Source organism: Taudactylus pleione, unplaced genomic scaffold (assembly GCF_031769625.1).
Source record: "Taudactylus pleione unplaced genomic scaffold, aTauple2 ptg000897l, whole genome shotgun sequence".
Taxonomy (NCBI): domain Eukaryota; kingdom Metazoa; phylum Chordata; class Amphibia; order Anura; family Myobatrachidae; genus Taudactylus; species Taudactylus pleione.
Genome location: NW_028285298.1, coordinates 155,726 through 183,263, shown reverse-complemented (window position 1 = coordinate 183,263; position 27,538 = coordinate 155,726). Strand labels below are relative to the sequence as shown.

The 27,538-nt window shown below is 46.4% G+C and overlaps 1 protein-coding gene across 4 annotated transcripts in view; it reads right to left on the bottom strand.

The window, feature by feature from the left end:
• Positions 1-27,538, bottom strand: part of FKBP15 (FKBP prolyl isomerase family member 15) — a 38,271-nt gene that overhangs the window by 3,424 nt on the left and 7,309 nt on the right. For 3 of the 4 annotated variants that reach the window (XM_088459170.1, XM_088459167.1, XM_088459169.1), the window contains 24 exons: positions 27,459-27,533; positions 25,090-25,188; positions 23,226-23,375; positions 22,470-22,538; positions 20,358-20,501; positions 19,647-19,774; positions 19,379-19,427; positions 19,106-19,225; positions 16,257-16,362; positions 14,052-14,161; positions 12,634-12,745; positions 11,617-11,726; positions 11,412-11,525; positions 9,242-9,336; positions 8,753-8,855; positions 6,221-6,253; positions 5,796-5,967; positions 5,571-5,707; positions 4,464-4,610; positions 3,235-3,315; positions 2,746-2,847; positions 2,328-2,381; positions 2,143-2,244; positions 767-874 (listed from right to left, as the gene is read on the bottom strand). In XM_088459170.1, coding sequence (XP_088315296.1) covers positions 767-874; positions 2,143-2,244; positions 2,328-2,381; positions 2,746-2,847; positions 3,235-3,315; positions 4,464-4,610; positions 5,571-5,707; positions 5,796-5,967; positions 6,221-6,253; positions 8,753-8,855; positions 9,242-9,336; positions 11,412-11,525; positions 11,617-11,726; positions 12,634-12,745; positions 14,052-14,161; positions 16,257-16,362; positions 19,106-19,225; positions 19,379-19,427; positions 19,647-19,774; positions 20,358-20,501; positions 22,470-22,538; positions 23,226-23,375; positions 25,090-25,188; positions 27,459-27,533 — 2,520 coding nt within the window. The remainder of the gene's footprint in view (positions 1-766; positions 875-2,142; positions 2,245-2,327; positions 2,382-2,745; positions 2,848-3,234; positions 3,316-4,463; positions 4,611-5,570; positions 5,708-5,795; positions 5,968-6,220; positions 6,254-8,752; positions 8,856-9,241; positions 9,337-11,411; positions 11,526-11,616; positions 11,727-12,633; positions 12,746-14,051; positions 14,162-16,256; positions 16,363-19,105; positions 19,226-19,378; positions 19,428-19,646; positions 19,775-20,357; positions 20,502-22,469; positions 22,539-23,225; positions 23,376-25,089; positions 25,189-27,458; positions 27,534-27,538) is intronic. The other variant, XM_088459168.1, reaches the window with a different exon arrangement.

Here is a 27,538-nt window from a genome sequence, read left to right as displayed (position 1 = left end):
CCTACCCATTCGCTATGAACCAATGACATCACTGAAAGTGCAGCCTATCCCATTACTAGGACCCAATGACATATTTGAAAATGTAACCTATCTACTCTTTATGAGCCAGTGACGTCATGAAGTATGTAGCCTACCAATAATACCGTAGACCAGTAACGTCAGGGAGAAAGCCATCTATCCATTACTATGAATTAGTGCATCACGATTATCTGGCTGTGAATTGCCTCAGTGAGGACAGTGCTTCCTAGGGAAAGGATAGGCTGTTTTCTCATGAATATCCACAAAATGTCTGCCTCTATTAAATGTAGTTTACCATTAACTGTACCTCAACAGCTAGTGCCACCACAGAACGCTGTACAGATTGGCTGGCCCACTTCAAATATGAAACCTGACTGGACCCCGACTCAAAAAACTAATAAACCTTATTTACACTAGAGCACTAACAGTGGTTCTCAAACTTTGTCTTCGGACCCCACACAGGTCAGGTTTTCCAGGTCACCCAGCAGGTGCACAGGTGTACTCATTACTCACTGACACATTTTAAAAGATCCACAGATGGAGCTCATTATTTCACTTGTGATTCTGTGAGGAGAACTGGAAAACATGCACGGTTTGAGGTCCTGGGGACAGAGTTTGAGAACCAGTCACCCCTGCCAGAGTAACAAAGAGGAGAGAAGGTGTATACATATATCTTATTGCTTAAGACACTGACCCATAGACTGGACTTTCAGACTATACACAGTTTTCTTTCATTAGTGCCGCTTACCTTTATTGTGCTCATGACGCTACCCAGAACGGCGCGTCCGCTGTACAACTCCTCCAGCTCAAACTCCTTCCTCAGGGACTGAAACACCCCATTCATGATCGTCTTTACCTGCGGGTGAGACACAACATTCTCATATTGAGGTGGACGCACTCGCTACTCACAGCTGAGGCGCACTCTGTGTATTCTGGACTTGTGAGCTTTAGATGAGAGCGCAGCCAATAAATTCACGAGCGCAAGCCGGGGCCCGATGAAAGCAAGTCAGACAGCGCGACTGGATCCTGGCAAATAAATAGGCCGCATATGGGGTCAGCCCACAAAATGGACGCCTCAACTGTGCAGGTGACTGGTACATGTTCAGTGCTTTTCCCATGTCCATGGAAACTGAGGTAACGCTAATAAACGTTTTTGTTGCCCTCAGCCTAACAAAGAACAGCAAAATGCTATCACAGGCTACAGCCCATTAGTACACATTCTATATAGTGGGTCACTGGCCGCCCCATCCTGGTCCAGCAATCACTGGAACCAATTGTGGGCCTACGGCATCTACCCATAATGCTGAAGTAAGACCTTCCGGCACCATCTAGGACATAGTGTAAATTCTATTCAGGTGCAAGAACTACAAACTATATCATTCAGGTAATAGAGAAATACAATGATAGCATATAGAATATTATGCTCAGACCTCTAACTGCCGCTCACTATATTGCTATAAGACTATCTTTCCAATTCTATAACCCAGGGCTGCATGCGGGTGTAGCACTACACGTCCCAGCACGTCCTGACAGCTGAGAGCCACAGTCTGCTTATCTGTGCGACTGTTAGATACATTCCGCTCTGTACTTCTATACCCGATGATGAAAATGACCCAATGCAGGGAGAGAGTAGACTAGAATATGTGGGATTCTGTCTCTAAAGGTGCCTACACACATGGCGATATTTTACCCGATCTGGCCGACTCCGATGTATCGGAACGATGGATCGTGTAAAAAATATGCCCGAATCGTGAGTCCCCAATCACGATGCAATGCGCGTCCCTGCAGGTCGCACATCGCATCCTCAGATCTGCCGTGCTGTAGGGCAGATCTGACAATCTCAAGTCACGATGCACTGGAGTAGTTAGAAGGTACAATAGATCATGTGTCAAATTGGCAGCTTTTCAGACCAAATCGTGCCCACGACTGCCGGGGAGCTCCCGGGGAGAGTTCAGGGGGAAATCGGACACATCGTGGGATGGTGAGCACATCGCTATGTGTGTAGGCACTTTTACTCCAGCAAATCATGCAGACAGCTCCTGGCAGCCAAAAGAAAACATCACAGCACTGCATTGGCTCAATTCCACCACTAGGTGTCACCAGTCTATAACAGGAGAAACTCACCTCCTCCGCAAGGTCTTTGGCCGGACCTCCGTCTCCCTCCTTCACCGGAGCTTCTCTAAGCTGTTCTGCCAGAGAGGTGACCTGCGTCTGAAGCTGTGCGCACTGGGCGGGGATAGCAATGACATGAATGATTATAAATAAATAAATCTGCTGTGGTCAGTACGAGAGTTGGGTGAGGGACTCACTTTCTGTCTCAGAGGCTGGAGCTGGGCCGCCTGTTCCTGGAGCTGAGCCAGTTTCTGCTCATCGCCGTTTCCCAAATGACATCAGGTGCGAAAGCGGTTTGTGGGTTTTTTTTTTTTAAATAAACAAAAGAATAAGCATTTAATCAAAAAAACACTTGGACTACAGTAAATGAAAACAAACTATGGGATCCATTACAGGAATAAAAATAGGGGACATTTTAAAAAAAATAAATAAATAAAAAAAAAAAATGGGAGTTATTTAATAACAAATATGTAACGACCAATAAGATCGTAGCTTTCATTTGTTAACCGTGCTAGAAAAATAACAGCTAAAATCTAATTGGCTGCAATGGGTTACAGAACACTGAATCACGTTACCAGAGGAGCACCGTTGCCTGCAGTAAGGAGCCGCACTCACCTCCTCGGTTTGGTCTTGCGCAGAATTTCGGTCTCTCTCCCTGGCACAAACCTCTTTAAGTTGCTGAGTGAGAGTAGCGATCTGGCTCTGTAGCTGCGTACACTGGGAGGGGGGCATAGAATCAATAGCATAATCAGCCCGCTACGCCTCCAATCCCTGCCACTGTGCTCCGCACACTGCTCTGCATGCCGTAATCACGCGGTGCGGTGCAGCAGCAAGCGGCCATATGTTACAGTCAATTTTGAAAAACAATCTTAAATGAAAATGTCCAACTACGTCTAATGAGAGGAAGACCCATTTTACACCTTCTGGTGCCGTATATCCAAGATAAAATAAAATACACGTTTGGAGTCCAAGAGAAAAGGGGAACTAGCTGTAAAAAAAAACGTTGGGGTACAAGGTAATCACGGGAAAAAAGGGGTGACCATCACTTGTATTCCAGCCTATTTATCCCTGGGTTATTAGAATTTCCCTCGCCGGAGGACCTACCTTGTCTTTAAGCGGCTGAAGCTGCGCGGCCTGTTCCTGGAGCTCGGACATCTGCTCGTCGCGATCCCGGGAGGACGACAGCTGCACAACAACAGGACAGAATGAAGAACATGGAATAACAGTAGGTGCTGGCCTTGATGTGGCATAACCAGAAGAAGCCATTCACATACATAAAGGTTCCTACTAGCCCAGCCGTTGTATGAGCTTTAGCAGACAGATCTTCTCACAAACTTAAAGAGAAATTAAATCAATTCTAATCATTCAATCTACTCGCGCACGCACACACACGCACGCACAGCGGCTTTAACACTTGGATGCTCAGATTTCGTAAAATCTTTAGATATCTATGGTGCCTCAGGCACAGCGATAAATGTAATAACGGTCGCGGTGTGAGAAAAGAACTGATGCATGAACAGTATCAGCACCTTCCGTCTGACTTGCACTAGACAGACAACACCCACAGCTTCTACGAGCGGCCTGGCGATGGTCGCGATTATCACGACCATTGGGCTTGCGAGGAGACCCTTGTGGTAGGGTTTCAGGTCTCGCAAGTCCGAGTGGACTCCCTGCTCTAATAGGAGCAGGAAGTCCACTACTGACATCACGAGTGAGGTCAGTAGGGCCGCCCACAAACGCCAGGCGTTCCTAAGGGAACGCCTGCGTTTGTGCGGCCGTCCGCCCTCCCCACCTACAAAACGGGGCGAGCTGTCGATCAACATCGACAGCCGCCCCGTCTTGTAGCGAGACCCGTTGCGACGGAGCTGCCTTCGCAGTACGGGTCTCGCGCATGCGCATACCAGAATGCGGCGCATGCACAGTCGGGGAACATCGACCTGCTTACAAGCGCCGTGCGCTCGCGAGCGGGTCTGAATCAGGCCCTAAGTTCTGAAATACATTGAATTACACACAAAGTCTTCTCAGAATGAGCAACAATGATCAGAATTCTCCTTTACAATACAGTCAGTTTCCTAACATAGCTGTTAATATTCCAGGTTTAAAACCAAACAAGAATCCAGGATACAATTAACCCGCCCCAAACCCACCTTTACAACAACCCGATCTATCTACAAGCATCCCCCAATATCACCCAGCCACATCCTAATTCCACCTGGGTCACCCCCACGATATTTAGGTTGTCCCCCCTATCATCACAGCAGGAGTGTCCCATGACATGTAGGAAATACTGGGGAACAAGCTGCCGCCTAGTGATCACATTATTCCCTACGGACCTGCTCCGTGGTCGCCTGCTCGCGGGTCTTCTTCAGGAGCTGCCTCAGGTTCTCCGCCTCCTGTTGGAAGGTTCTACGTAGCTCTTCTCGCTCCTCCTCTGCCCGCTGACGCTCCTGCTGCGCCTTCCTCTTTCGCTCCACCAGGCTCTGCGGCCAAATGACGGCGTTAGTGTAGAAAACACAAACAGCATAAAGTAGATATCAATTGGTTTTGCAGATGAACCTTTGTTCAGTACACGGATCTTTGATGTCCCCGATGGTCAAGGCTCTCACAGTTCTGGATGATCCATTATGAGTTAATACATTGATTAGTGCAGTGCGTCAATAATGTTGACTGGCAAAGCCAATGGCAGCCATCAAATCGGTAATACTGACACACCACAATGAGCGTTGTGCTCAAACGTGACCTGGCCGGCAAACTAGTCTTACCGCGTTACCAGCATGGTTGTCTATTTCCAGAACCATGAGGGCCTTGGACATAGAACCTCTCTGGTTCTTCCAAATGGGGAGGTAGGGTAGGAAGAGACCGTATGGCCAGATTTTCCTTTAAGGAGCCTATTTTATCATCCTTAATAGGCCCAGAATACATAATTATAAAAGGGGCCCGAAGGGGTCACCTAGTATTCAAAAAAATTTCAAAGACATAAAAGGTTTCAGAGTTTGCTTTGAGGGACCAACGCCATCTTCAGATGCCACCGATTCCCGGAGCTCAGCTCCTTCCTATGGGAATGAGGTTCAGGTTTGCCAAGATCGATCCTCTGCCACCTCTCCATTCGTGCCCTGTGGTCGTGCGTAAACTCGGGTCACACATGCGCAGATGGCTGGCTCGGGTGTGGTAGTAGCACTGATACTACGACAGCAGTATTAGGGATCGCGGGGACACTGCCCCCGATGATGAATAGGCTCCTAAAACTAATGGCTAGCCCATGGGAACACAGAAACCAAATATGTTGCCGTCACACAATAGAGAATTCTGTTGATCTGAACCAATGTTCTCTAGTAACAATTGACCCCACCGAGGCACGTCCTACAACGCAACTTGACTTCCATCAGATCTCAATGAGGCCCAGCACCTAATGATGATGAAGCAGGGAGAGGTCCAATCACCTTTTCCAAATTCTCCTTCTCCACCTTCAAGTCCGAGATCTCTTCCTCTAGAGCCGCCAGCCTGAGCTCCAGGCTACGGCGGCTGTCCTTCTCCGTTTTGGCGCGTGTCCTGGTATGCTCCGACGATTCTCTTACCTCTGAGGAACAGAGAGGATAGTTGGCGCATTCGGGGTACCAGCCTGGCAGGTTCTTAAGACTTTGTCTGGGGTGGAGACGTGCACTCACCTATCAGCTGGACCTGCAGTGAGCAGAGTTCCGCCCGAAATTTCTCGGCTTCCTGCTGCGCCGCTGCCAGCTGCGTCTGGAGATCCGTCTGCCTCTTCTGGTAATCGGTGATCTCCAGCTGCAGCCGCGATACCTGGCCAGTCGCAGTCGCCAGCTCTTCCGCCACCTTAGCCTGCCAAAAGGGGAACCCGGTCATTGTATGTCCCAGCCTATGCACCAGCAGTGAGTGCGCCTGTACTGTCTCTAAGGCTAATGATGGAACTTAATTAAAAAGCCATTTAAATGGCTTTAAAGCCAAATATTACATTGTGTCTTGGGCACTATGTACTAAGCATTAAAAGCAGATCTGAAATCTTTAATTTACATTTAAATGTCCGACATAAGAAAAATAAGTAGAAAGAGAGAGAGGCCCTCAAAGACCTCACCTGGTACCTGCCCAGATCCATGTGCAAAGCATGCTGGGAAAGAGAAAGCAGCGACAGTGAGGACAAGCCAGCAAATCAGAACGCAAGGAAGAGACAATAGATTACTGAATGAACAGCGCGACTCTACCCGTTTTCCGTCACTAATGGCCGTCAGCAATGAAAGGCTAATTTGGCTGTTCTTGTGCCAACAGTAGCGAAAGGCTATCTGGATAGAACAGGCTAGTTATGGGAGGCACAGCACGGCGAATATGGGCCTGCTCCAGAAACCAGGGCACGGCGAATATGGGCCTGCTCCAGAAACCAGGGCATGGCACATGGCTATGTAACTCGCCAATGACAGCTTACATGCACAGGTCAAGCTGGACCACAGTGAGTAGCCATTACATCACACTTACATTGACCAATGGGAGAGAAGATTGTTAGTCGAGCCAACGACCCTTCTCTCATGGGAGAGCCGTGACTGGAGCACACATCACCATAGGCCGGCAAGACGGAAAAGGGTATTCTAAGAAACACACCAAATGCATGGAACACGCAGGTTTCATGCGGATAGCTGTGTACGTGACCAAGCAAAGCAGAAACTCCCATAAGTTATGAAAGTAGTTTTAGAACGATAATACTGCACCAATACCTGCGTGTAGCATTCTGACATGGAAATCACAAGCCACCAGCTGAGTGCCCCCCGGTGGATTTGTTTAGTAGTGCAGTGCTTCCCAAATGTGGTCCTTAAGGCACCCTAACAGTCCAGGTTTTAAGGATATCCATGTTCAAGCACAGGCGACTTATTAAGTACCTCAGTCAGTTGGACTATACCATCTGTGCACAAGCAAGCATGGACAGCCTTAAAACTTGTAGGGGTATTCAATATGGGAGCGAAAACTCAGTTTTTGCGATGTTTTCGCACCTATGACGTCATTGTCGCAGGTTTAGCTTTTACACCGTATTCAGTTTCAAAGACTTTTCGCAGGTTCGAAAAGTCTTTGAAAAAAAACGGGGATAACTTTTCACCACTGAATAGGTGGCGAAAAAAAAGTGCAGAATTGGGGTTTAGGGGTGCAGGCTTAAAAAAAAATAGCCTGCACCCCTGGGAATTACATTTTAAAAATAACTGTCAAAATGTATTTATTTATTTTTTTTAAAATAGGGACACCCCAAAAAATTAATTTCAAAATTGGGGTGAAAAAAAAAATTGTTTAAAACTAGGGAAATAGGTTCAGGGCTATTCTGCAAGTATGCAGCAAGTGTATTCTAGAATATGCTATTAGCGGCAGGTGTATTCTAGAATAGATTATTAGCGGCAGGTGTATTCTAGAATAGATTATTAGCGACAGGTGTATTCTAGAATAGATTATTAGTGGCAGGTGTATTCTAGAATAGGCTATTAGCGGCAGGTGTTTTCTAGAATAGGCTATTAGCGGCAGGTGTTTTCTAGAATAGGCTATTAGCGGCAGGTGTTTTCTAGAATAGGCTATTAGCGGCAGGTGTTTTCTAGAATAGGCTATTAGCGGCAGGTGTATTCTAGAATAGATTATTAGCGGCAGGTGTATTCTAGAATAGATTATTAGCGACAGGTGTATTCTAGAATAGATTATTAGCGGCAGGTGTATTCTAGAATAGGCTATTAGCGGCAGGTGTTTTCTAGAATAGGCTATTAGCGGCAGGTGTTTTCTAGAATAGGCTATTAGCGGCAGGTGTTTTCTAGAATAGGCTATTAGCAGCAGGTGCACAGTTGCAGAATTTAAAAAAAAATTACTTAAGGGACATCAAAATACGCTAGTACCCATTTTCATGTACCCCAAATTTGATGGGACCACTTAAAAAAAACAAAAAACTTAAGTGCTCTTCTGCATCACTTCTTCAATGTCGGGAAAAAAGCACCTGCCGCAGCTATTTAAATCCCCGACTTTCATTTGCAGTCTAAAACAGGGGTACCCATAGTGATCCCCCATGTTTTTACACTTTTAGGGGGGTCCTACAATATTTTCCAGACAAATTTCGTATTTTATCGCAAATCCCACTTCGCACGTTCCCGTTTTCGTAGGATTTATATTGAATACGGGGATAAAGCTGGCGCGCGACCGATACTTTATCCCAGGAAAATCTCCGATGTGGAGCGAAAAGTCCAGCACGGACTTTTCGCTCCCATATTGAATACCCCTCTTGGACTGTTAGGACCGGGTTTGGGAAACCCTGGTTTAGTGAATTGGAAGAGGAAATTCTAAGCGAACACTCACTAAGTGAAAGCACCTCGCAAGCTGATCCCCCCTTCTATCTACTACACCCCTCCCTCCTATATTCTTGTCACAGGTAAAATCATGTGCTTCATAATGACAAAGTGGTTAAATAAAATATGCATGGAAACATAAGCCGCCCCCTGGTCAGTATTGCCCTAGGCAGGTGCTACAGTACTAGTGGGGCAGTAACGGCACAGGGGGACAGAGATGTATTCAATTAGCGCAGCTGCAATACAGAGGCCATACCCTGCGTTAGCTCTGATGGCCGAACGCACATGCATCCCGGGCAGTGACGTACCTTCTCCTGCATGGCATGCAGCATCCTAGCTTGCGTGTTGTCGGTCGAAGCATTCAGCGAGTCGTTCCTCTGTTCCATTAGCATGTTACTCTGTTCGACATACCTGACGATGGACGGAGATCTTACACACTATGACAAAGTAGCAATGAGCAATCCTCAAGAGAGGGAGAGAGACTTCCCTGAAGACATTGTCATTCTATGTCGCTGTCAGGAAATAAAAATGTTTGTACAAATAAATAAGACCATTTAAAGGGGGACTCCACCTTTAGACGTGGCTATTGGAGCTGGCCGAAGATGTGTGTCCTGCATCCAGTAAGCAGACCTGAGCTAATCTGTGGTCGTATCCAAGGACGTCGAAAATAAACAAATCAGCCTGGACAACAGACCTCCCTGAAGGTGGAGTGCCCCTTTAAGTTGCAGCCACTAAATGAGTCATTACAACAGTTTATCCTGTAGACACTAGGGGGCGCCGAGCCACGTCTGTTCTACCTCTGGTTGCGATTAATTAGTTCCCCGATCTTCCCGTTCTGTTCCTCTATCCGGCTGCTCTTGTCCAGGACTTCCTGCTTCAGTCTCTCGTTTTCCTGCACAGGACAAAAACGTTTCAGTCATTGGCTTTTAATGAGCATTGCCTAATTAGTATTGACGGGGGTCGATTCAAACGTACTAGGTCCAAATATATTTATGTGCATGGTACTTTTTAGTGTTAATTTAGAAGATCAAAGATCTGGCTCTCTGGGAAATTATATTGTTTAGTGCGGATAGTCTAGGTCAGGGTTTCCCGAACTCAATGCTCCTGGCACTCTAAGTCCAGGTTCTAAATAGATCCATGCTTGTGCACGGAATGGGATTGTAAAGCCGGCGGCTGTTTAGCCGGTTCAAATCCCGACAACATGAATGAGCCCGAAAGGATGAAATGCAGACAGCGGAGGTAAGTAAAGCTAACACTCTCCTCCCCCTTCCTTAGGGATGCCTAACCCTAACCTCCCTCCAGGGGTGCCTAAACCTAACCCCCTCCCCACTCCCTAAACCTAACACTCCCAGGGGGGTGCCTAACCTCCCCCAGGGGGGGCCTAACCCTAACCCCCCCTTCCCCTAGCCTAACCCTCCCGGGGGGGTGCCTAACCCTAAGTCCCGCCGGGAGCCTCCTAACCTAACCCTCTTCCCCCACGGCTAACAAGATGCACGCCCCGGATTTAGCTCGTTGGGCCAGCGTCGTTTTGTATTCTATTGTCGGGATTATGATAGGCGTCGGTATATATCCCCAGTCGGCATTCTGCCGTCGGGATTGTGACCGGACTTAACTACATCCCCTTGTGCACAGGTGGTATAATCAATTTGACTGTGCTTAAGCATGGATATCCTTAAAACCTTGCCTGTTAGTGTGCCTTGGGGACAGAGTTTTGCAACCACTGTTCTTGAGAGGCAACCTTGGGACTGACAGGCCCCGCCCCTTCCCCACTTCTAACACCATTTGGTTTTACTTATTCAGCAGGTGTTCGCTCTCAGGATTCAAATCCTATCTGATATAACCACGCCGGCAACTAGGTGATGACCGTCAGGGAGGAAAGGGCAGATTGTTACTACTGGATACATGACTGTAATGAAATATAAATCATAGCGCACGGCGCAGTCCTATTGTTGCAGACTGCCCAAACCCTGCTAGCACAGCATTTTGAAGAGGACGTAAGCCAGATAACTGGTACAGGTAATATCCCGGAGCCCTGACAAGAATTATTTCTGGGTCTCGCAGTCATAAAACAAAAACAAACATTTTTTAACAAATTTAACGATGGAATTATCCTTTAATTATTCAATTTCATGTTCTATATCTTTTTTTTTATATACTTGCATTATAATTATCCAAGAAAACCTAGCACCAGTCTAAAACCCTTCGTAGGGACCGCGTCTGGGTCGGAGCTGCCGGGGGGGAGCGCCTACCTCCCCCTAGGCTGCGTTAACCAGCCGGGTACACTGGCCTCGTGGCAACAGAAGCATCTGCTGCTGATTCCCGGCGTCAGATGATAAGGCCCCGGTGGTGTAAGTTAGGACGCGAACAATCCCGGGCCCTAACAGAAGGGGCTTCTGGAGAGACTCTGACACCAGAAGCAAGTACTGCCACGGGGAATCGCCTTACCCGACATCTCCGTACATCTCCGTACAAGCTTAGCCACGACCCGCCAAAGGAGTTGCAGTATATGCGTTTTAATTCAGACGCTTAGTACTACCAACCCGAAAAAAATATAACATAACATAAAAGCTTATTACTGCCAGAGCAATCCCGTTACAAAGGTGCGTCTTGATCCTACCGCACCAAACGAACAACTGAAGTCCTATGGCTAGGGGCGGGGTATATATGGAGGAGGACCAGAGGCATCCTGGGAGCTGGAGCTTTAACTGTTTGGTGCCTGGTCTCCAACCATAATATCCTCATGGTATCCCTGTGGATCCCTATGGACCCTGAAGAAGAAACAACGAAAGTTCTATTAGACTTCATTTATATTTTATTACTATTAAAAAGGTGCGTTCACCTGAGTATTTAGGTCTCGTCTGCAGCATTTCAATTTGCAAATAAAGTTTCAGATCAGAATTCAGCAGAACGGTAGCAGCAATGCCAAAGCCGGATATAGTTTTATTCATTATTTATATAAAGCCTCACCTGAATGATGCGCTGGATGTTATTCATGATCATCGCGCTCTCCATGGTGATGGATGAAATGCCGGGGAGCAGATGCGACGCCCCAGCCGAGTGCTCCTTCGGCAGATTGTCCACCTGCCCGGACAGAGGACACGTGAGGACATTAGAGGCAGAAGGGACGAGGGAAAGATAGAGGCAGATGGGGGGTGGGGGGGGAGCTTCATACTTTGGCAGCCAGGTTGTCGATCTTGTCTATGACTTTGCCGATGGCCATGCGGATTTCCGTGCTGTGCTGCCGGGCTTCCGTCATCAGGAAAGAGGTGACTTCGCCTGAGGCTTAAAAAGCAAAAACGTATAACTAATACTATACTGTAAGTCTAATTTGTGGAGTACAAGAAATAAAAACTAGACTGGAATTGCTCTTAAGCTGCAAACACACACACACAACGATTTAGTAAATGACCGATTTTAGTAAACGATTTTCGTTCATTTTTTCAAGGGAAAAATGAACGAAAATCGTTTACTAAAATCGGTCATTTCCTAAATGTAATGAACAAAATTTTTTGAACTACAAACGATTGTTGCATATTCCCTTACTGAAAATCGTCGAGTTGGTCAGTCTGACTGAACTACAAACGTGAACGATAATCCTTCATCGTTTTAAATCAGAAAGTGAACGATTTTTTCAATGACTGAACGATATCGTTATCGATAATCGTGTGTGTATGCACCTTAAGACTTTCACATGTCACAATAAGCCACCCCTATGCAGGAGAACATACTTCCGGGAAACACATGCACGCGAGTTAATACTTTACAGAGTTTTGTAGAGTGTAACAGAGCTCCTAACTACAGACAGACTGTTCCTTCCCGGTAGAGCTCATCAGTGGCTAAATCAAAGTGCTGCCATGTGATTCAGCACTTCCTGGAAGTACATTCTCCAGGTAAGGAAATGCTCTTTTTGCACGGAGTCTCTAGAGCGGACCCTTAACCCTACTGGATGATTCACTGTAGTAATTTCTAGCTAGAAAATCTATAGGATTTGGGGGAGGTGCATCGAGCCTCAGAGACTGATAAAGTAGAAAAATTGCCCCAACAACCAATCAGCTTCTGTCAAATCAAAGACTGTGCTAGAAAATTGCCAGAAGCTGATTGGTTGCTTTGTGAAACTTTTCCCTTTCTCTCGCTCTCTCTCCAAGCCTTGATACATTTCCCCCCCTTGCACATCAAAAAGCCTTTGTACCTTGATAGGAAGCTGGGTGCTGCACAGGAGCCGGGTAGACGTGCCCTACAGGCTGCAGCTGGGTGACAGCCGCGGGGTTCTGCGAGTATGCGTACTGGATGCCAGCATACGGCTGAAAAGAGAATTATGAAGAGTGGGCTTATTCTACACACAGGCTCCAGCACGTACCAGTCTTATGCCCTGATCGCAACTACCGGTCTCTCCCACTAAGGCCCGTATTCAATTTGAGGCGAAAAGTCCAGATCCGCGATACTTTTGCGCCGATGACATCATTTTTCGCCTGTTTTGCTTTTACCTCGTATTCATTTTGAAACACTTTCCACCTAGGCGGAAAGTCAATGCAACGTAAGAGGCGGTAAAGTTTCGCCTATGAATAGCAGGCGTAAAAAAGTGCAGAATTGCGGTTTTGGGGTGCAACGTTGCGGGAACCTCTGTGCAGCCTTCAGACAGTCCCCGAAAGGTGAACTGTCAAAAAAAATTTCAAAAAACACTTAAATGACACCCCAAAAAATTAATTTGAAAAAGGGGGCGAAAAAAACAAAAGTTGGAGTACAAAGTTAAAAACTAGCGAACTTGATTCTGGGGGGGTCCCCAAGTGTTTTTTTTCATTGCAGGGGATTGCGGCAGGTGGATTTTTCACGATTTTTTTCAACTTAACTTTAGCAACTTTTAAATATGCTGACCCCCATTTTCAAGTACCCCCAAATTTGCTGGGATAAGTTATTTTCTGCAAAAAATCCTCCTGAATACTATTCTGCACCACTTGTACAAAAACGCTATTGAGCCCGTTTAAAAACACCAAATACCTTCAGCAAGCCAAATCGGGGGGTACCATAGTGAACCCCCATGTCAGAGCATCTTTTGGGGGGTGTCAGGCTGATTTCCCCAAATCTGACAGCACTTTCCGCCTGTTCAAGTTTCGCTGGGTCCCGTTTTCGCCTACTTTCAAATTGAATACGGGGTAAAGCGGGCACGAGCGTGATACTATTCCGCCTACAGAACAGGTGAAGTAAGCGAAAAGTCCAGGCCGCGAAAAAGTATCGCGGCTCGGTTCAAACTGAATACGGGCCTAAATGTTTCTAGGCTAGGAATAGCCGACCTCCATTAGGGCTAAGGGAGACGGACAGCTCCTAAGAGGAGGTCGGTAATAAATTATATAGAGACGCATTTTTATAGCTGAGATCCAGCATTAGTCATTAAACCTGTGGGCTCACTCTAACAGTGTAGTAAATGGCTTTTAATTTAGGAAGAAGCTTTCTATGTGGCTCAGGCAGACGGGTGTGTCAGAGCCGTGTCACCTGCCCGAACACTAAAGGGTTCTGCATAGTGTGCTAGCATATACTGTACCGTTATAGTACACAGCATCTATAATTATTACAATTTAAGACGTGAATAATGATCGGTGCAGGTTACCATACCTGGAAACCAGAAGCAGACCCGGAGGGAGGTGCTTGGGAGGGAATGGGCCCCACGGGTAACAGGGCGGATGAAGAGGTAAGAAGCCCGGGCACAAGCTGCTGCTGAGGGACTGTAAATGACAAGAGACAGCTGAACACAGCTCAATATACAGCTCAGCTGCAGACATAAAGGTACTTTCAGAACAACCCAGAGAAGGTCCATGAGCAATTACATCTGCAAAAATTAAAAAAAAACCTCAAACAAAAGTCGCATGGGGGTGAGGTCAAGTGATCAAGGTGGCCCAAGATGTTAGAATGTAGCGACTGATGACCAACCTTCAGGCATCTTGACCACCCTTTCACCGGACCGGACCTCACCATTTGTGACTTTTGGTTGTGGTTTTCTTTTTTTTTTTGCAAACAAGGCGTCCACCTGACTTGTGACGTTCTGCTATAGAGAATGCTGTTCTTCACGTGAAAACTGTTGTAGACCACAATGGAGGACACTGTAATGTAATTCAAGTGATTTGTATTGCAACAGCGCCACCTGGTGACAAAATGTGTAACTAATATTTGATGTAATAAATGGCTAGTGCATCCTCGGAAATACCGGTTGTCCAAATGAATCTTCATTACTAGCATTCAAACTTGCTCTAAGTAGGGTTACTTTGACAGCCGTGTATTTTACTAGAAGGTGGTAAGTCAGCAGTGACAGGTGCGAGTGCACAATACCTGGAGTCAGTATATGATCAGTGACAGGTGCGAGTGCACAATACCTGGAGTCAGTACATGAGCAGTGACAGGTGCGAGTGCACAATACCTGGAGCAGGTACATGAGCAGTGACAGGTGCGAGTGCACAATACCTGGAGTCAGTACATGAGCAGTGATAGGTGCGAGCGCACAATACCTGGAGTCAGTATATGATCAGTGACAGGTGCGAGTGCACAATACCTGGAGTCAGTACATGAGCAGTGACAGGTGCGAGTGCACATTACCTGGAGTCAGTACATGAGCAGTGACAGGTGCGAGTGCACAATACCTGGAGTCAGTACATGAGCAGTGACAGGTGCGAGTGCACATTACCTGGAGTCAGTACATGAGCAGTGACAGGTGCGAGTGCACAATACCTGGAGTCAGTACATGAGCAGTGACAGGTGCGAGTGCACATTACCTGGAGTCAGTACATGAGCAGTGACAGGTGCGAGTGCACATTACCTGGAGTCAGTACATGAGCAGTGACAGGTGCGAGTGCACAATACCTGGAGTCAGTACATGAGCAGTGACAGGTGCGAGTGCACATTACCTGGAGTCAGTACATGAGCAGTGACAGGTGCGAGTGCACAATACCTGGAGTCAGTATATGATCAGTGACAGGTGCGAGTGCACAATACCTGGAGTCAGTACATGAGCAGTGACAGGTGCGAGTGCACATTACCTGGAGTCAGTACATGAGCAGTGACAGGTGCGAGTGCACAATACCTGGAGTCAGTATATGAGCAGTGACAGGTGCGAGTGCACAATACCTGGAGTCAGTATATGAGCAGTGACAGGTGCGAGTGCACATTACCTGGAGTCAGTATATGAGCAGTGACAGGTGCGAGTGCACAATACCTGGAGCAGGTACATGAGCAGTGACAGGTGCGGGTGCACAATACCTGGAGCAGGTACATGAGCAGTGACAGGTGCGAGCGCACATTACCTGGAGTCAGTACATGAGCAGTGACAGGTGCGAGTGCACAATACCTGGAGTCAGTATATGAGCAGTGACAGGTGCGAGCGCACAATACCTGGAGTGAGTACATGAGCAGTGACAGGTGCGAGTGCACAATACCTGGAGTCAGTACATGATCAGTGACAGGTGCGAGTGCACAATACCTGGAGTCAGTATATGAGCAGTGACAGGTGCGAGTGCACAATACCTGGAGTCAGTATATGATCAGTGACAGGTGCGAGTGCACAATACCTGGAGTCAGTATATGAGCAGTGACAGGTGTGAGCGCACATTACCTGGAGCAGGTACATGAGCAGTGACAGGTGTACATACACATTACATGTAGGAGGTACATGAGCAGTGACAGGTGTACATACACATTACATGTAGGAGGTATGACAGCAGTAACAGTGGTAAACATACAATCCCCAATGTAATGTAATGCTCTATAAGCCGGCGTGATATTATATAGATACAGGGTAATAACATTAGTATTCATATTAATAAGAATTACCTGGGGCAGGTATATGAGCTGTGACTGGAGGGTGGCTGATCTGTGGGGTGGGACGAACAGGTACAGGAGCAGCCGGATGTGGGGAGGATCGCTGTGTATTAGGATCCTGCAACAAAAACAAGAATAAGAGTAATATTTTCCTTGAATTCGGAGATTCTCTGCTTTAGGTATAATGAGTACAGGATAACATTATGGAGTATGACAAGGATCAGAGCAACCACAGAATGTTAACAGCAGCACAGAGTATTTAAACTCTGACCTATCGATGTGTAGGCAGGTTTGTGGGTCCACATACAACCAATCCAAGCTTTGCGCATCTATATGTAAAATGAAGGTCATATGTCCAACTTATTCTGTACACAGCGTCACACACAGAATAATCTCTGAGCTGCAGAGCTCACAATCTACTTTTAGGGCCAAGGACATGGAGTAAGAAGGTGAGGACACGGGGATTTGAACCAGAAGCTCCAGCAGGTCATTCAATTAAGATCAAAATGAGAGCGGTGCAGCGCAAGAACTGCGTGCTGGAAGCCTCAATCTGTGCAGTGCGCCAGGATCTCGCCAGGGTGCGTGGGATTTGGCTGCATTCCCGGAGGAATAGTATCCTGCACAGGCAGAGGGGAGGAGCTGCACAGACAGATGGGGTCTCTAGCAAAGGAAGGGGGGGGGGGGGCCTCATTTTACAGGGGCAGTGAATGAACGGAAATTTAATTTTGTGCCAGATGAGAACCATTAAAAATAAAAGGAGGGGACCGGATATCCACCAACCAGAGAAACGCATTTACTGGTTACCTCAGAGCAATATAAATAAGTTAAGGTGCATATCCACTACGCGATTCACTCCATGGCCGATATTGCATATATTGTGTCCCCGGCAGTGGTGTGCTCAGTGGCCCTGATTCAGAGCCGGACGCTCTGAATCAGGCCCAGTGTCTTTAACGACAATGAGCACCCACACTGAATGATATATCGTTCAGCAACGTCACCCTCCCCTCATTCCCGTACTTGCAGAACCTGACAATATCGTCAGGGAGCGCGCATCGCCGGTCGTTGACGGCATATTCACTAGATGATATAATGAACGATTGAACGTTAACTATATCGTAATCGTTCATTATATCGTCTAGTGCAGTGGTTCTCAAACTCGGTCCTCAGGACCCAACGCAGTTCACATTTCCCAGCAGGTGCAGAGGTGTAGTCATTACTCACTGACACATTTTAAAAGTTCCACTGGTGGAGCTAATTATTTCACTTGTAGTACTGTGAGGAGACTGGGAAAACATGCAGTGTTTGGGGTCCTGAGGACAGAGTTTGAGAACCACTGCCCTAGATGCAGCCTGGTAAGGGGGATTCCGCAGTGTGCCAGCTGGCAGCATAATGTAACACACTAGGACCACCCCAACTGCAAATACATGTGCAGACCCTCTATATTTAATATATATAATGGATACAGGCCTGGTTTACCGGCACATGCATGCTACAACACCCCTGCAAAGATGGAAAGTTTGGGAAATAATTAAGGGCGTGTATGGGGGAGATTAGTAGTCCTATCATTGCGAAGCCTTAGTGGAATTAATGCTAATCCCTGGAAATGGGGAGACATGGGATTACTACCTGGGCCAATTAACTCTGCAAGGAATATTTACAGCATCCCACGCCCGTCTCTTCTGCAGAGAGCTCCCGTCCATCACTCGGGGTCTTCTATACTGTAGACCCTTTATACGGGTTTGTCTTCTAAGCAGTTTATAGAGGGAATCATTTCTGACATGCTTTTATGGGAGTGGCAATCCCATTATAACATGAACGTTATAAGCCTGATGAGCACTGTCTACCTCCCAGCATGCTAACAAAATGAAGCGTTGCATGAAATAAAATAAAAAAAATAAAAATGTATATTTACTAAGTCAACGTGGGTCGCTGATGGATTTTTAAACGCCCCCCATGGTGCAGTTCTCCCTAATATTAATGCTTGGCTAGCTTTGGCGTCAACCCCCCAACCCCCCATCCCCCAATATTTCCCATTGGCTGGAGGACCACTGACACCTGATTGGTTGAGACTGAAAAACACGGGAACGATACATTTGACTCCAGCCACAATCGGCACTTTTAGCTGCGGCTGGAGATCGCCTTTAATGGGGGAGATGTACGAAAGCCCAGAAGCGGTTTCAGCACACGTTATGTGCGCTGATACCGCTTCTCCCCGATGTATGCGCCCCTGTCATTATCGGTGCTGCAGCGCCGAGCGGCAGGGCCATGTACGATCGGTCATACCGCATGACCGTTCGTCTGGCTGTAGCTGTCGTTATCGCTAGCCTATACCCACAGCAGGGACAGCGCTGTCCCTGCTGCGGCGGCTGCCGGCTCCACGCGGGGATCTCGCGATATTTGCGAGATCCCGCGCATGCTCAATGGAGCCGGCCGGGACAGAGACACAGCGCATCAGCACTAGGCTGATGCGCTGCTGTCTCTAGCGGGTAGCACCGGAGGGGGTGCTTCCTGCTTCGCCTCGGTAAAGAGGCGAAGTGGGAAGCGTTATAGCGGCACGGTAAGTGCCGCTATAATACATCTACCCCAATGTGTTTTAGTATGAAACACTGTTGCAGACTAGAAGGGGCCACTGCCTGACACCAGCTAACCGACTGGTGTGATGGACCCTGGGGTCTGGTCGGGAAGTGACCCGGCTGCACGGCCTTAGAGACCGAGGGGGAGATGTATCAAACCTTAGCGAGAGATAAAGTACAGAAGTACAAATGTTTCATGCAATTTATTATTTAGCAGAGTAACTATAACCTGGTTTATATTTCATTTTAGACAGTGGCTTGTCGTCCTCATTACCACAACCACCTCACCTCAATCTCAGAGTCGCTGGAATCCGGCTGTGGCGTGGAACTCCCGGAGAGGAATGGTAGCATCGGCTGGCCCATCTTCGCCATACGGTAAATCAGCTTTGCTTTAGCCATATCGGGATTCTAGGGAAGGAGAATACTCAGTCATCAAATACCCTCATTGGGGCAACACCGGAATGGGCAGCAGCCCGGGCTCTAGTGCCTCCCGGCCAGCAGCCCGGGCTCTAGTGCCTCCCGGCCAGCAGCAACAAGGAAGTACAGAGCAGAATGACTTACTGCTAGCTGCTCGCTGATGGAGTTGGACTTGGCCCGGACATCCGGCTCCCTGAAGAAGAGAAAGATTACACGAGCTCAAACAGACACAGATCACTGTATTTGCTGAATAAATGTCTAGAATCTAGATCAGAATAGTCTACATCAGGCAGTAACTGTCCCTAGTGGTGAAGTGGAAACATTACACCGTGCAGATGGTATAACTGGCACAATCCCTGTGACATGGCCAGGACATGCAGAACAGCCTCTGAGCGTAGGCAGTAGCACGTACCCAGGTTTGGGTGGCACAGATGTTGGTGGCTGAGGAAGGGTGTCAGTGGAGATACTGTCAGTGATGGACACCGGGGAATCACGGGAACCAATGCTGTGTCTGTCACCTCCCAGATCCTTCTGTTTCATCTGCAGAAAGGAAAATCTGTAACATTATTTGCTGCAAACCATATACCCAACACTGCCCTCCACTGGTTGAGTGGTAGAATTACAAACTACAGTTAATTCAAAGCTGGTTCCAATTGTTAAAAAGGTATATTTTACGTATTCAGAATAGAGAGCCATATAGGGTTCCTCAAGAGAACACAGTTGGCTAATTTACTAGGAGCTAGTGGGGTTACTGAGGAATGAGGCGCATTGTGAGGTACCAACATTAATGAGAACGCAGGCTATCAATTAGGTAGGAACAAATTACAGCAGTGATAAGCTGAATAGCAGATAAACTATTAAATGACTCCCTCCACTATGAAAGACTGATACTGTAAACTAGAGGAGAAGCATGTGGTGCAATGAGAGACTAGAGTAAAGTTGTAAATAATTTAATATTACAAAACAAAAGCATTGTATAACAGGATACAATAATAAGGGGAGACAGGTACTCACGCGTTTCACTACAAAAGCATTATAAACAGGATACAATAACCAGGGGAGACAGGTACTCACGCGTTTCACTACAAAAGCATTATAAACAACAGGATACACAGGTACTTACGCGTTTCACTTCCACCTCGAACAGCAGGGTGGCATTAGATGGAATGCGACCGGAAAATCCCTGAGAACCATAGCCAAGAGCCGGGGGAATCACCAGAAACCTCTTCCCACCTTTCTTCATTCCCAACATCCCATCCTCCCAGCCCTGGTCAGTAAAAGGAGAACGCGTCAGCTGAGACGTAGGTTTCCCTTCCCTTACAGGGTGAATTAATTATAATCAAAATGAGATTAAGCGCTTCATTCGCATTTATAGAATATATTCCTAATGAAATCACACAGAACAACCAAGTCCCTCCCCCGAAGACTCTTTATATTAATTATCTGACCACTATAACAATAATAATTGTGTGCTTGATACGTAAAATAAAAAGTCCTGGTCTACCGCCCAACAGAGGGAGAAAAGCTGATCGGGTATCATGGTTTTAGCACACATTTACACCACTGAGTAAACGCTCTCCGGTTTATATTTGATCCTGCTTAGGCACAGCAAACGGCATGGCAGCTCCCAGCCGCATATATAAACACATACAGCTACGATTGAGGGGGTCTCTGCACTATAGATTCTGACCGTATAACGTATGCCATTTACTGGCTGAAAATAAAATTATTTTGATAAAATGGGGACAATTCAGCATGAAAGAAACATGCTTCTTTCAATGATGATACAGATATTAAACTTGGCATTCTGTAGATCAGTGGTTCTCAAACTCGGTCCTCAGGACCCCACACAGATCATGTTTTGCAGATCACCCAGCAGGTGCACAGATGTATTCATTACTCAATGACACATTTTAAAGCAGCCACAGGTGGAGCTAATATCTCACTTGTGATTCTGTGAGGAGACATGGAAAACATCCACTGTTTGGGGTCCTGAGGACAGAGTTTGAGAACCTGTGCTGTAGATTAAAGAACCACACCTAATATTCTGATAGTAATTTATGAAGTGCACGAGCAATGATTTCTGCGAGTTGCCGCGCTCCTGGAACTAAGCAAGTGCAAATATATTATCGTCAGCGTGCAGAAATATCAGAAGTTTGGACAGGGCAGAGGGGAGGCAAAGTAGTGGGGGGTGTTCCAGCCAAAGTACAGAGTAGACGGCACCTTGTTTTACGTTACAGCGCAGACATGTGACCTAAGTTTATGGACCAGGAGCACTAGAATGAGATAATGGAATGCAGAAATGTGTTTACGGAAGTCTCCCTCCAAGGCCAACGCTAGTCTGCAGGAGGACTCGAGCTTTGCACCAGCTTCCAGTTGGCAGAAACTGGATCTCGTTGTCTTGAGCAGACATGTTGCCATTTAGCGGCAAACCGGGTTTCCAGACTTTTTCCAAACCATGCAATAAAACACTTTATACACAAAATGGTTACTTGCAATAAAGACAATCACAGCATGTACTCCTGAGTAACAGAAGCCATATATAAAGGCTAAACCAAACATTATTCTAGGACAAAAAAAGGTCAAAATTTAAAGAGGTTAATTTGATTGAAAGTAGTTGTATAGAAGATGCACTATCATGGAAGTTTACACTTTTCTGACTATAAAGTGTTCCTGCCCCCTTCTGGTATAAAGACACTGAAAGCAACGCTGCCCCCTTCTGGTATAAAGACACTGAAAGCAACGCTGCCCCCTTCTGGTATAAAGGTAAGAGGAGAGGTAAGCCTGGGCAGCCTGGTGTAGAGCAGTATAGGGCTTATGACTTAGAAAGCGGCCATTTTCTGACTAGGAAGTACAGCAGTCAGTCACCATCCCAAATATATGGGCAATGCTGAGAGCGTATTGGTCGAAACTTGCACGATCAGCTTTGGTGTCACAGTACATCATCTTCCCCCTATCCCTATTTTATTATACATATGCACAGTTTCCTCATCTGACACTCGCAGGGAACAAAAAATAGGCCCTTAAGAGAGATCAGGTGCCAAACATACAATTTAAGGAACAGCACAAACAAAAAATAGAATTACAAATGGGAAGAAAATATAATAAAGTCTGTGAGATACAAACATCCTCTTAGGGTTCATTTTGTATAACTAATTCTAGATTTTAAAGCCTACACACAGTGCAAGGAGCTCTCTCCTGCACAATGAACGCTGAAGCCCGCATGTTATTTTACCTTAATAACTTTACCAGAGCCCAGTTTCAGCCGCAGGAATTTGTCCTTCTGCAAGTTCGAGTCAAACATCTGAATAGAAATAGAAGGCGTTAGCAGGATATGGCAAGTTATGTATGAAATTGCAAGGGACAGAAACGCGTTATGCAAATCTTAGAGACACTGGATTTTTTTTTTCTCCTACATTACCCTCTCTAAATCCCTTTCCCAGATGAAGTGGGGGAGGCAGTGGCTTATGCTACACCCCTAGAACAACGCAGGGTCGGGGACTCCCTCTTGTGCCTACACAGTTCCCCAGTATAAGGCACGTGGCACAGAAAACAGGGCCCCATCGGTGAAACGCGTCGTTATCTCTCTACAGCGCCAGAGAACAGGGATTAATGGTACAAAAAAGAATCCAAATTTAGCTTTCATTTCAGTATAACATGTTTTCTGTAAAATAAGTATATTGGTCAAGTTTGTGTCCTGCCTGAAAACACTCGGCTTTGTACCGTTATATTGTCCGAGAACCCACCTGTAATTTACAACATACTTATAGCTCACACAGGTGTAATATTATCCAATATAAAACACAGGAATTGTGTGGATTCATTGCTCATATAAAGTAACAGTACTTGTATAAAGGGATTACTATACCCATCTTCCTCCAATCTGGCCAAAGGTCTTGGTGATACCCCAATAGACACGCTTGGGTCAGTCATATGGACGAAGGAGAAAGTCAAGTTATTGGTCACTAAAAAAATGTAAAGTCTTGGGTACCTGGCCAATGCCTTGGTTCTGGAACAACCACCCCGTGTAGGCCACTTCCAACAGGTCTCCGGACTCGGCTGCCTGCCCGTCCCCAGGGGTCAGGTCTTGGGAGAGAACGCCATCTAGAGAGGGTGCGCAGTTACACTTGGCGATGCAGACCTGATGGGAGAAAGGCAGGTTTGGAACCTCTTAGAAGCAGATAGAATGACTAGATTAATGAAATAATTTATACCAAATATACAAACATAGAATAGAACATAACAGCAGTAACAAATTCGCCATTCATCGGATTAATTTCTTTCTGCTGATCAGATACCCGGTAGAACCGATTTTAGAGTCACAGGAACAAAGAAAAAAAATAAATAAAAATGAACAAAGTTTTTAAAGGTTTCTGTACCCAAATTTGAAAGATGATTTGTGCATCCCTAAGGTTGTATTCAATTAGAAGCGAAAACGTTTAGCTGAAAACGACTTTTCGCCGATGACGTTAATTTTCGCCGACTTGATGTATCCCCGTATTCAATTTCAGTGTCTTTTCGCCGGTGCAAAAACGCAATGCAATAAAATAGGCGAAAAAGTTTCGACTATGAATATTCGGCGGAAAAAAGTGCAGAATTGGGGTTTTGGGGAGCAGAGGTGCGGAAACCACACTGTACCCTTTGTATACCCCCTTTATGCAAATTGTGCAAACAAACTGCAAAAAAACCCAAAAAGGACACCCCCAAAAAAAACTTCAATTCAATTCAAAGTTGGGGTACAAATTCAAAAACTAGCGAAATAGCCTTTCGACTGGGTCTGGCGCTTTTTAATGCTTGACTTTAGCAACTTAAAAATATGCTAGCACCCATTTTCATGTACCCCAAATTTGCTGGGACTACTTATTCCCCCCCCCCCCCCCAATAATTGCCAAAAACTATTCTTCACCCTGGTCCCAAAGACGCTAAATAGCACCTATTGAGAACATTCAAAGACACCAAATACCTTCAGCAGGGCTAATCGGGGTGAACCATAGTGAACCCCCATGTCAGGCTGATTTCCCCATAAACTACATGACTTTTCGCCTGTTTGGGTTTCGCCAGGTCCCGTTTTCGCCGTTTTGGAATTGAATACGGGGATACGCGTGATACTTTTTTTGCACCTGAAACCAGCGATGACGACGAAAAGTCTGGCAACAGAAGCAAACAGGCAGCTACTATCCAAGTGAGGGGTGAGAGGGAACACACACACACACACACGGACACGCACACACACGGACACACACACATCCAAGTGAGGGGTGAGAGGGAACACACACACACACACGGACACAGACACACACACGGACACACACACAGACACACACAGACACACACAGACACACACAGACACACACAGACACGGACAGACACGGACAGACACGGACAGACACACACAGACACGGACACACACGGACACACACGGACACACACGGACACACACGGACACACACGGACACACACGGACACACACGGACACACACGGACACACACGGACACACACACGGCCTGGGTAACTAGAGAGCCATCACCGGGCCCGGCTCTAAACTGTGCTATGTGGCCCGGCAATCACTGTTTCACTACAGCAGGGAGAGGGGGGGGGGGGAAATGGGGAGGAGACCATGCCATCCTCAATGGTACCAACTAGAGCACTTCCAGGGTGATGGGAATCTGGGTAGTGAGAATAGGACTCCAGGACTGGATACATCCACAACCAGTATAACCCCACTTTCCTTCTGAGCCATGGGTTTATGAATCTCTCATGTATCCTATCTGACACACAAGATACTTAAAAAAAAATAAATATATATATATATATTTTTGTTGTTTTAAATCACAAGTGAAGGGCTGTCCTGTACCTGCTTACTGAAATCCACGGCTGCCGTCTCCGACTCGAACATGACAGACCAGCTCTGTCTCTGGTCATCGTAGAAGGCGGCATAGTTATTAAGCTGCACCTGTAAGTTACCAGAAGAGAAACGGTCAGCGCCATCTTACGGCTCAGCTATTATCTTATCCATCCCTGGAACTATTTTATTACCCAAATGCCTCTAGTGTTCATTCTAGCACCCTGCAGCTGTCACAGCCCGTGCAGTTCCCCTTTCCTGCCTGGGGTGTCACACTCTGCTCTTACGCTTCTAGCACACTCTGGTCTATATCAGTTTGCTACATCAGCTGAGTGTGCTAGAAGCACCAGAGCAGGGAGCGACACCCCAGGCAGGAATGAGGAACTGCACGGGTTGTGACATGTGCAGGGTGCTAGAATGAAAACTAGATACCCCATCACATGGGACTATTTTCACCCCCTTTCTCCATGCACAAAGAGTTTGTAGTGAGTAAGGGCTCAGCTTTGCTTCCTGTGTCCTGCCTTCTAGAGCGTGGGGCTTGCCCATCGGCTGTGTACCCCCTACCACAGAATAACGTCCTGGAGGAGACTACATCCCCAGAAGTCCAGTGTCCCCCCAATAGGGCAACAGAAAAATGTATTAACTCAACACAATCGCACACTATTGTAAAAAAAAAAAAAAAAAAATTAAAAAAAGGGAAAATTTAAAAATGAACAATATGAAAATAAATTATTATTTATATTAATTATTTTAACCAGTTCACCAAAAGATCTGTTAAATACGACAGTAACTCGGTCGCAAGCATTTTCAACTAATATTCTTCTAAACTGACCATCATAGCGGAAATATACTGGACAGCTGCGACAAAATCATTAACACTGACATTCCAGCCGTTTTATCCCCATCATTTAAATACACATTAAGGACCTCATTCAGAGTCGGTCGTATGCAGACGATGTTCGCTAAAATGCGCATGCGTAAAATTCGCAGTGCGCGTGCCCAAACTAGCTGTTACGATCAGAAATTTCTTTTTCCTTGAACACAGCCAGGTCGTTAGTTTGAGTGACAGGATGAGGCGTTTGTGGGTGGTAACAGGGGAAGGTGCTTGAAAACGGAGGGAGTGGAGATCCGAACGCAGGCGTGCCTGACTATGCGAACGGCGTTTTATGGGAGTGCATACGGTTTATGGGAGTGCATAATTAACTAAGTAGTGTCATGGCACATGTGACATGGGAGGTTTTTACACTGACTTGATCGTATTGCTTAAGAGAGGGTATGGTCAACCTTAAGCTCTACGACCAGCTCCGATGGTGTCGATTAATCCTTATATGCCCGGATATGACGTGTAATGCGAACGAGAAGGGGGCGTGATTTAGTCTTAAGGCCGATTCCTCCCCTCGCTCGTCCAGCTAACGATCCCATCTTAACGACGCCACTTGTGATCGCTTCATTTGCATATCCAGCCCCTTTTCCCTTACGACCGTGCGGCCGCAACGACCGACTCTGAATGAGGTCCTAAGTTCCCTTCACCCGGTTACTTCTCTTCCTGAATTTATCTAAACAATGAAGTAAAAATAAATTAGCTATAAAATCAGGTTCTGTCCATTCACCTCCTGCAAAGTGTAATAACATAATTCTTCTGCGTTTTCTGCCGGTATCTACCAGATAACACAACAGGCATAATGACCTGCGTCAATTATGTAATAAAAGCAGAAGTCTTTGCTGCCTAACACAGAGATATTCATTTATGTACAGTAAAATGCAACCAATGTATTATACACGCGGGGGTGTAACAGATGAGCTGTGAATTTGGGGTGTATGTTTCTGGTACCCAAATACAAAGTATAATGTAAATCAGGTAATCACTCGTCTTAAGACACCACCGTCGGTCGCATCAGCCCTATAGCAGGGGCAGAATCTCCGGCAAAGTATGGCCTCGAATGTGAGCGATTAACCGCCTGTGTACGCAACCGTTTCAGCGACACTCCCATAATGCCCATAAGATGGACCATTGCAAAATAGCCACCGCCCAGCACATTTCCAGTACGTTTTTGGTACCGCGCGTCTCAATCGCAACTGCGCCTCTGTGCAACACATGCACGATAGACATTTTTTGTGATGTCCGCGCTCGCGCAGCAACAAAATATCTCCAAACTCCGTGAATCAGGCAAAAAGCATTAAGCCGATCAGATTATTATCGCGCATTGCGGTGGGTTCGGCAGTATCACAGCACTTGGGGTTAGTACTATACATCTTATCGAATGCATTGAGGGCCGCCTTACCACAGCTATATTATAACAGTCTACAGAATTATAGGATGAGAGATTAAACTTCAACATAGGAATTTAGAAGCTCGCCCCACGTTATGAAACGGTACTTACTGTGAACACAAACCCAGGGTGTATCCGGACAGCGGTGACCGGCTGCTGCTGGCTTATGTACAGAAGGATCCTGTACTGAA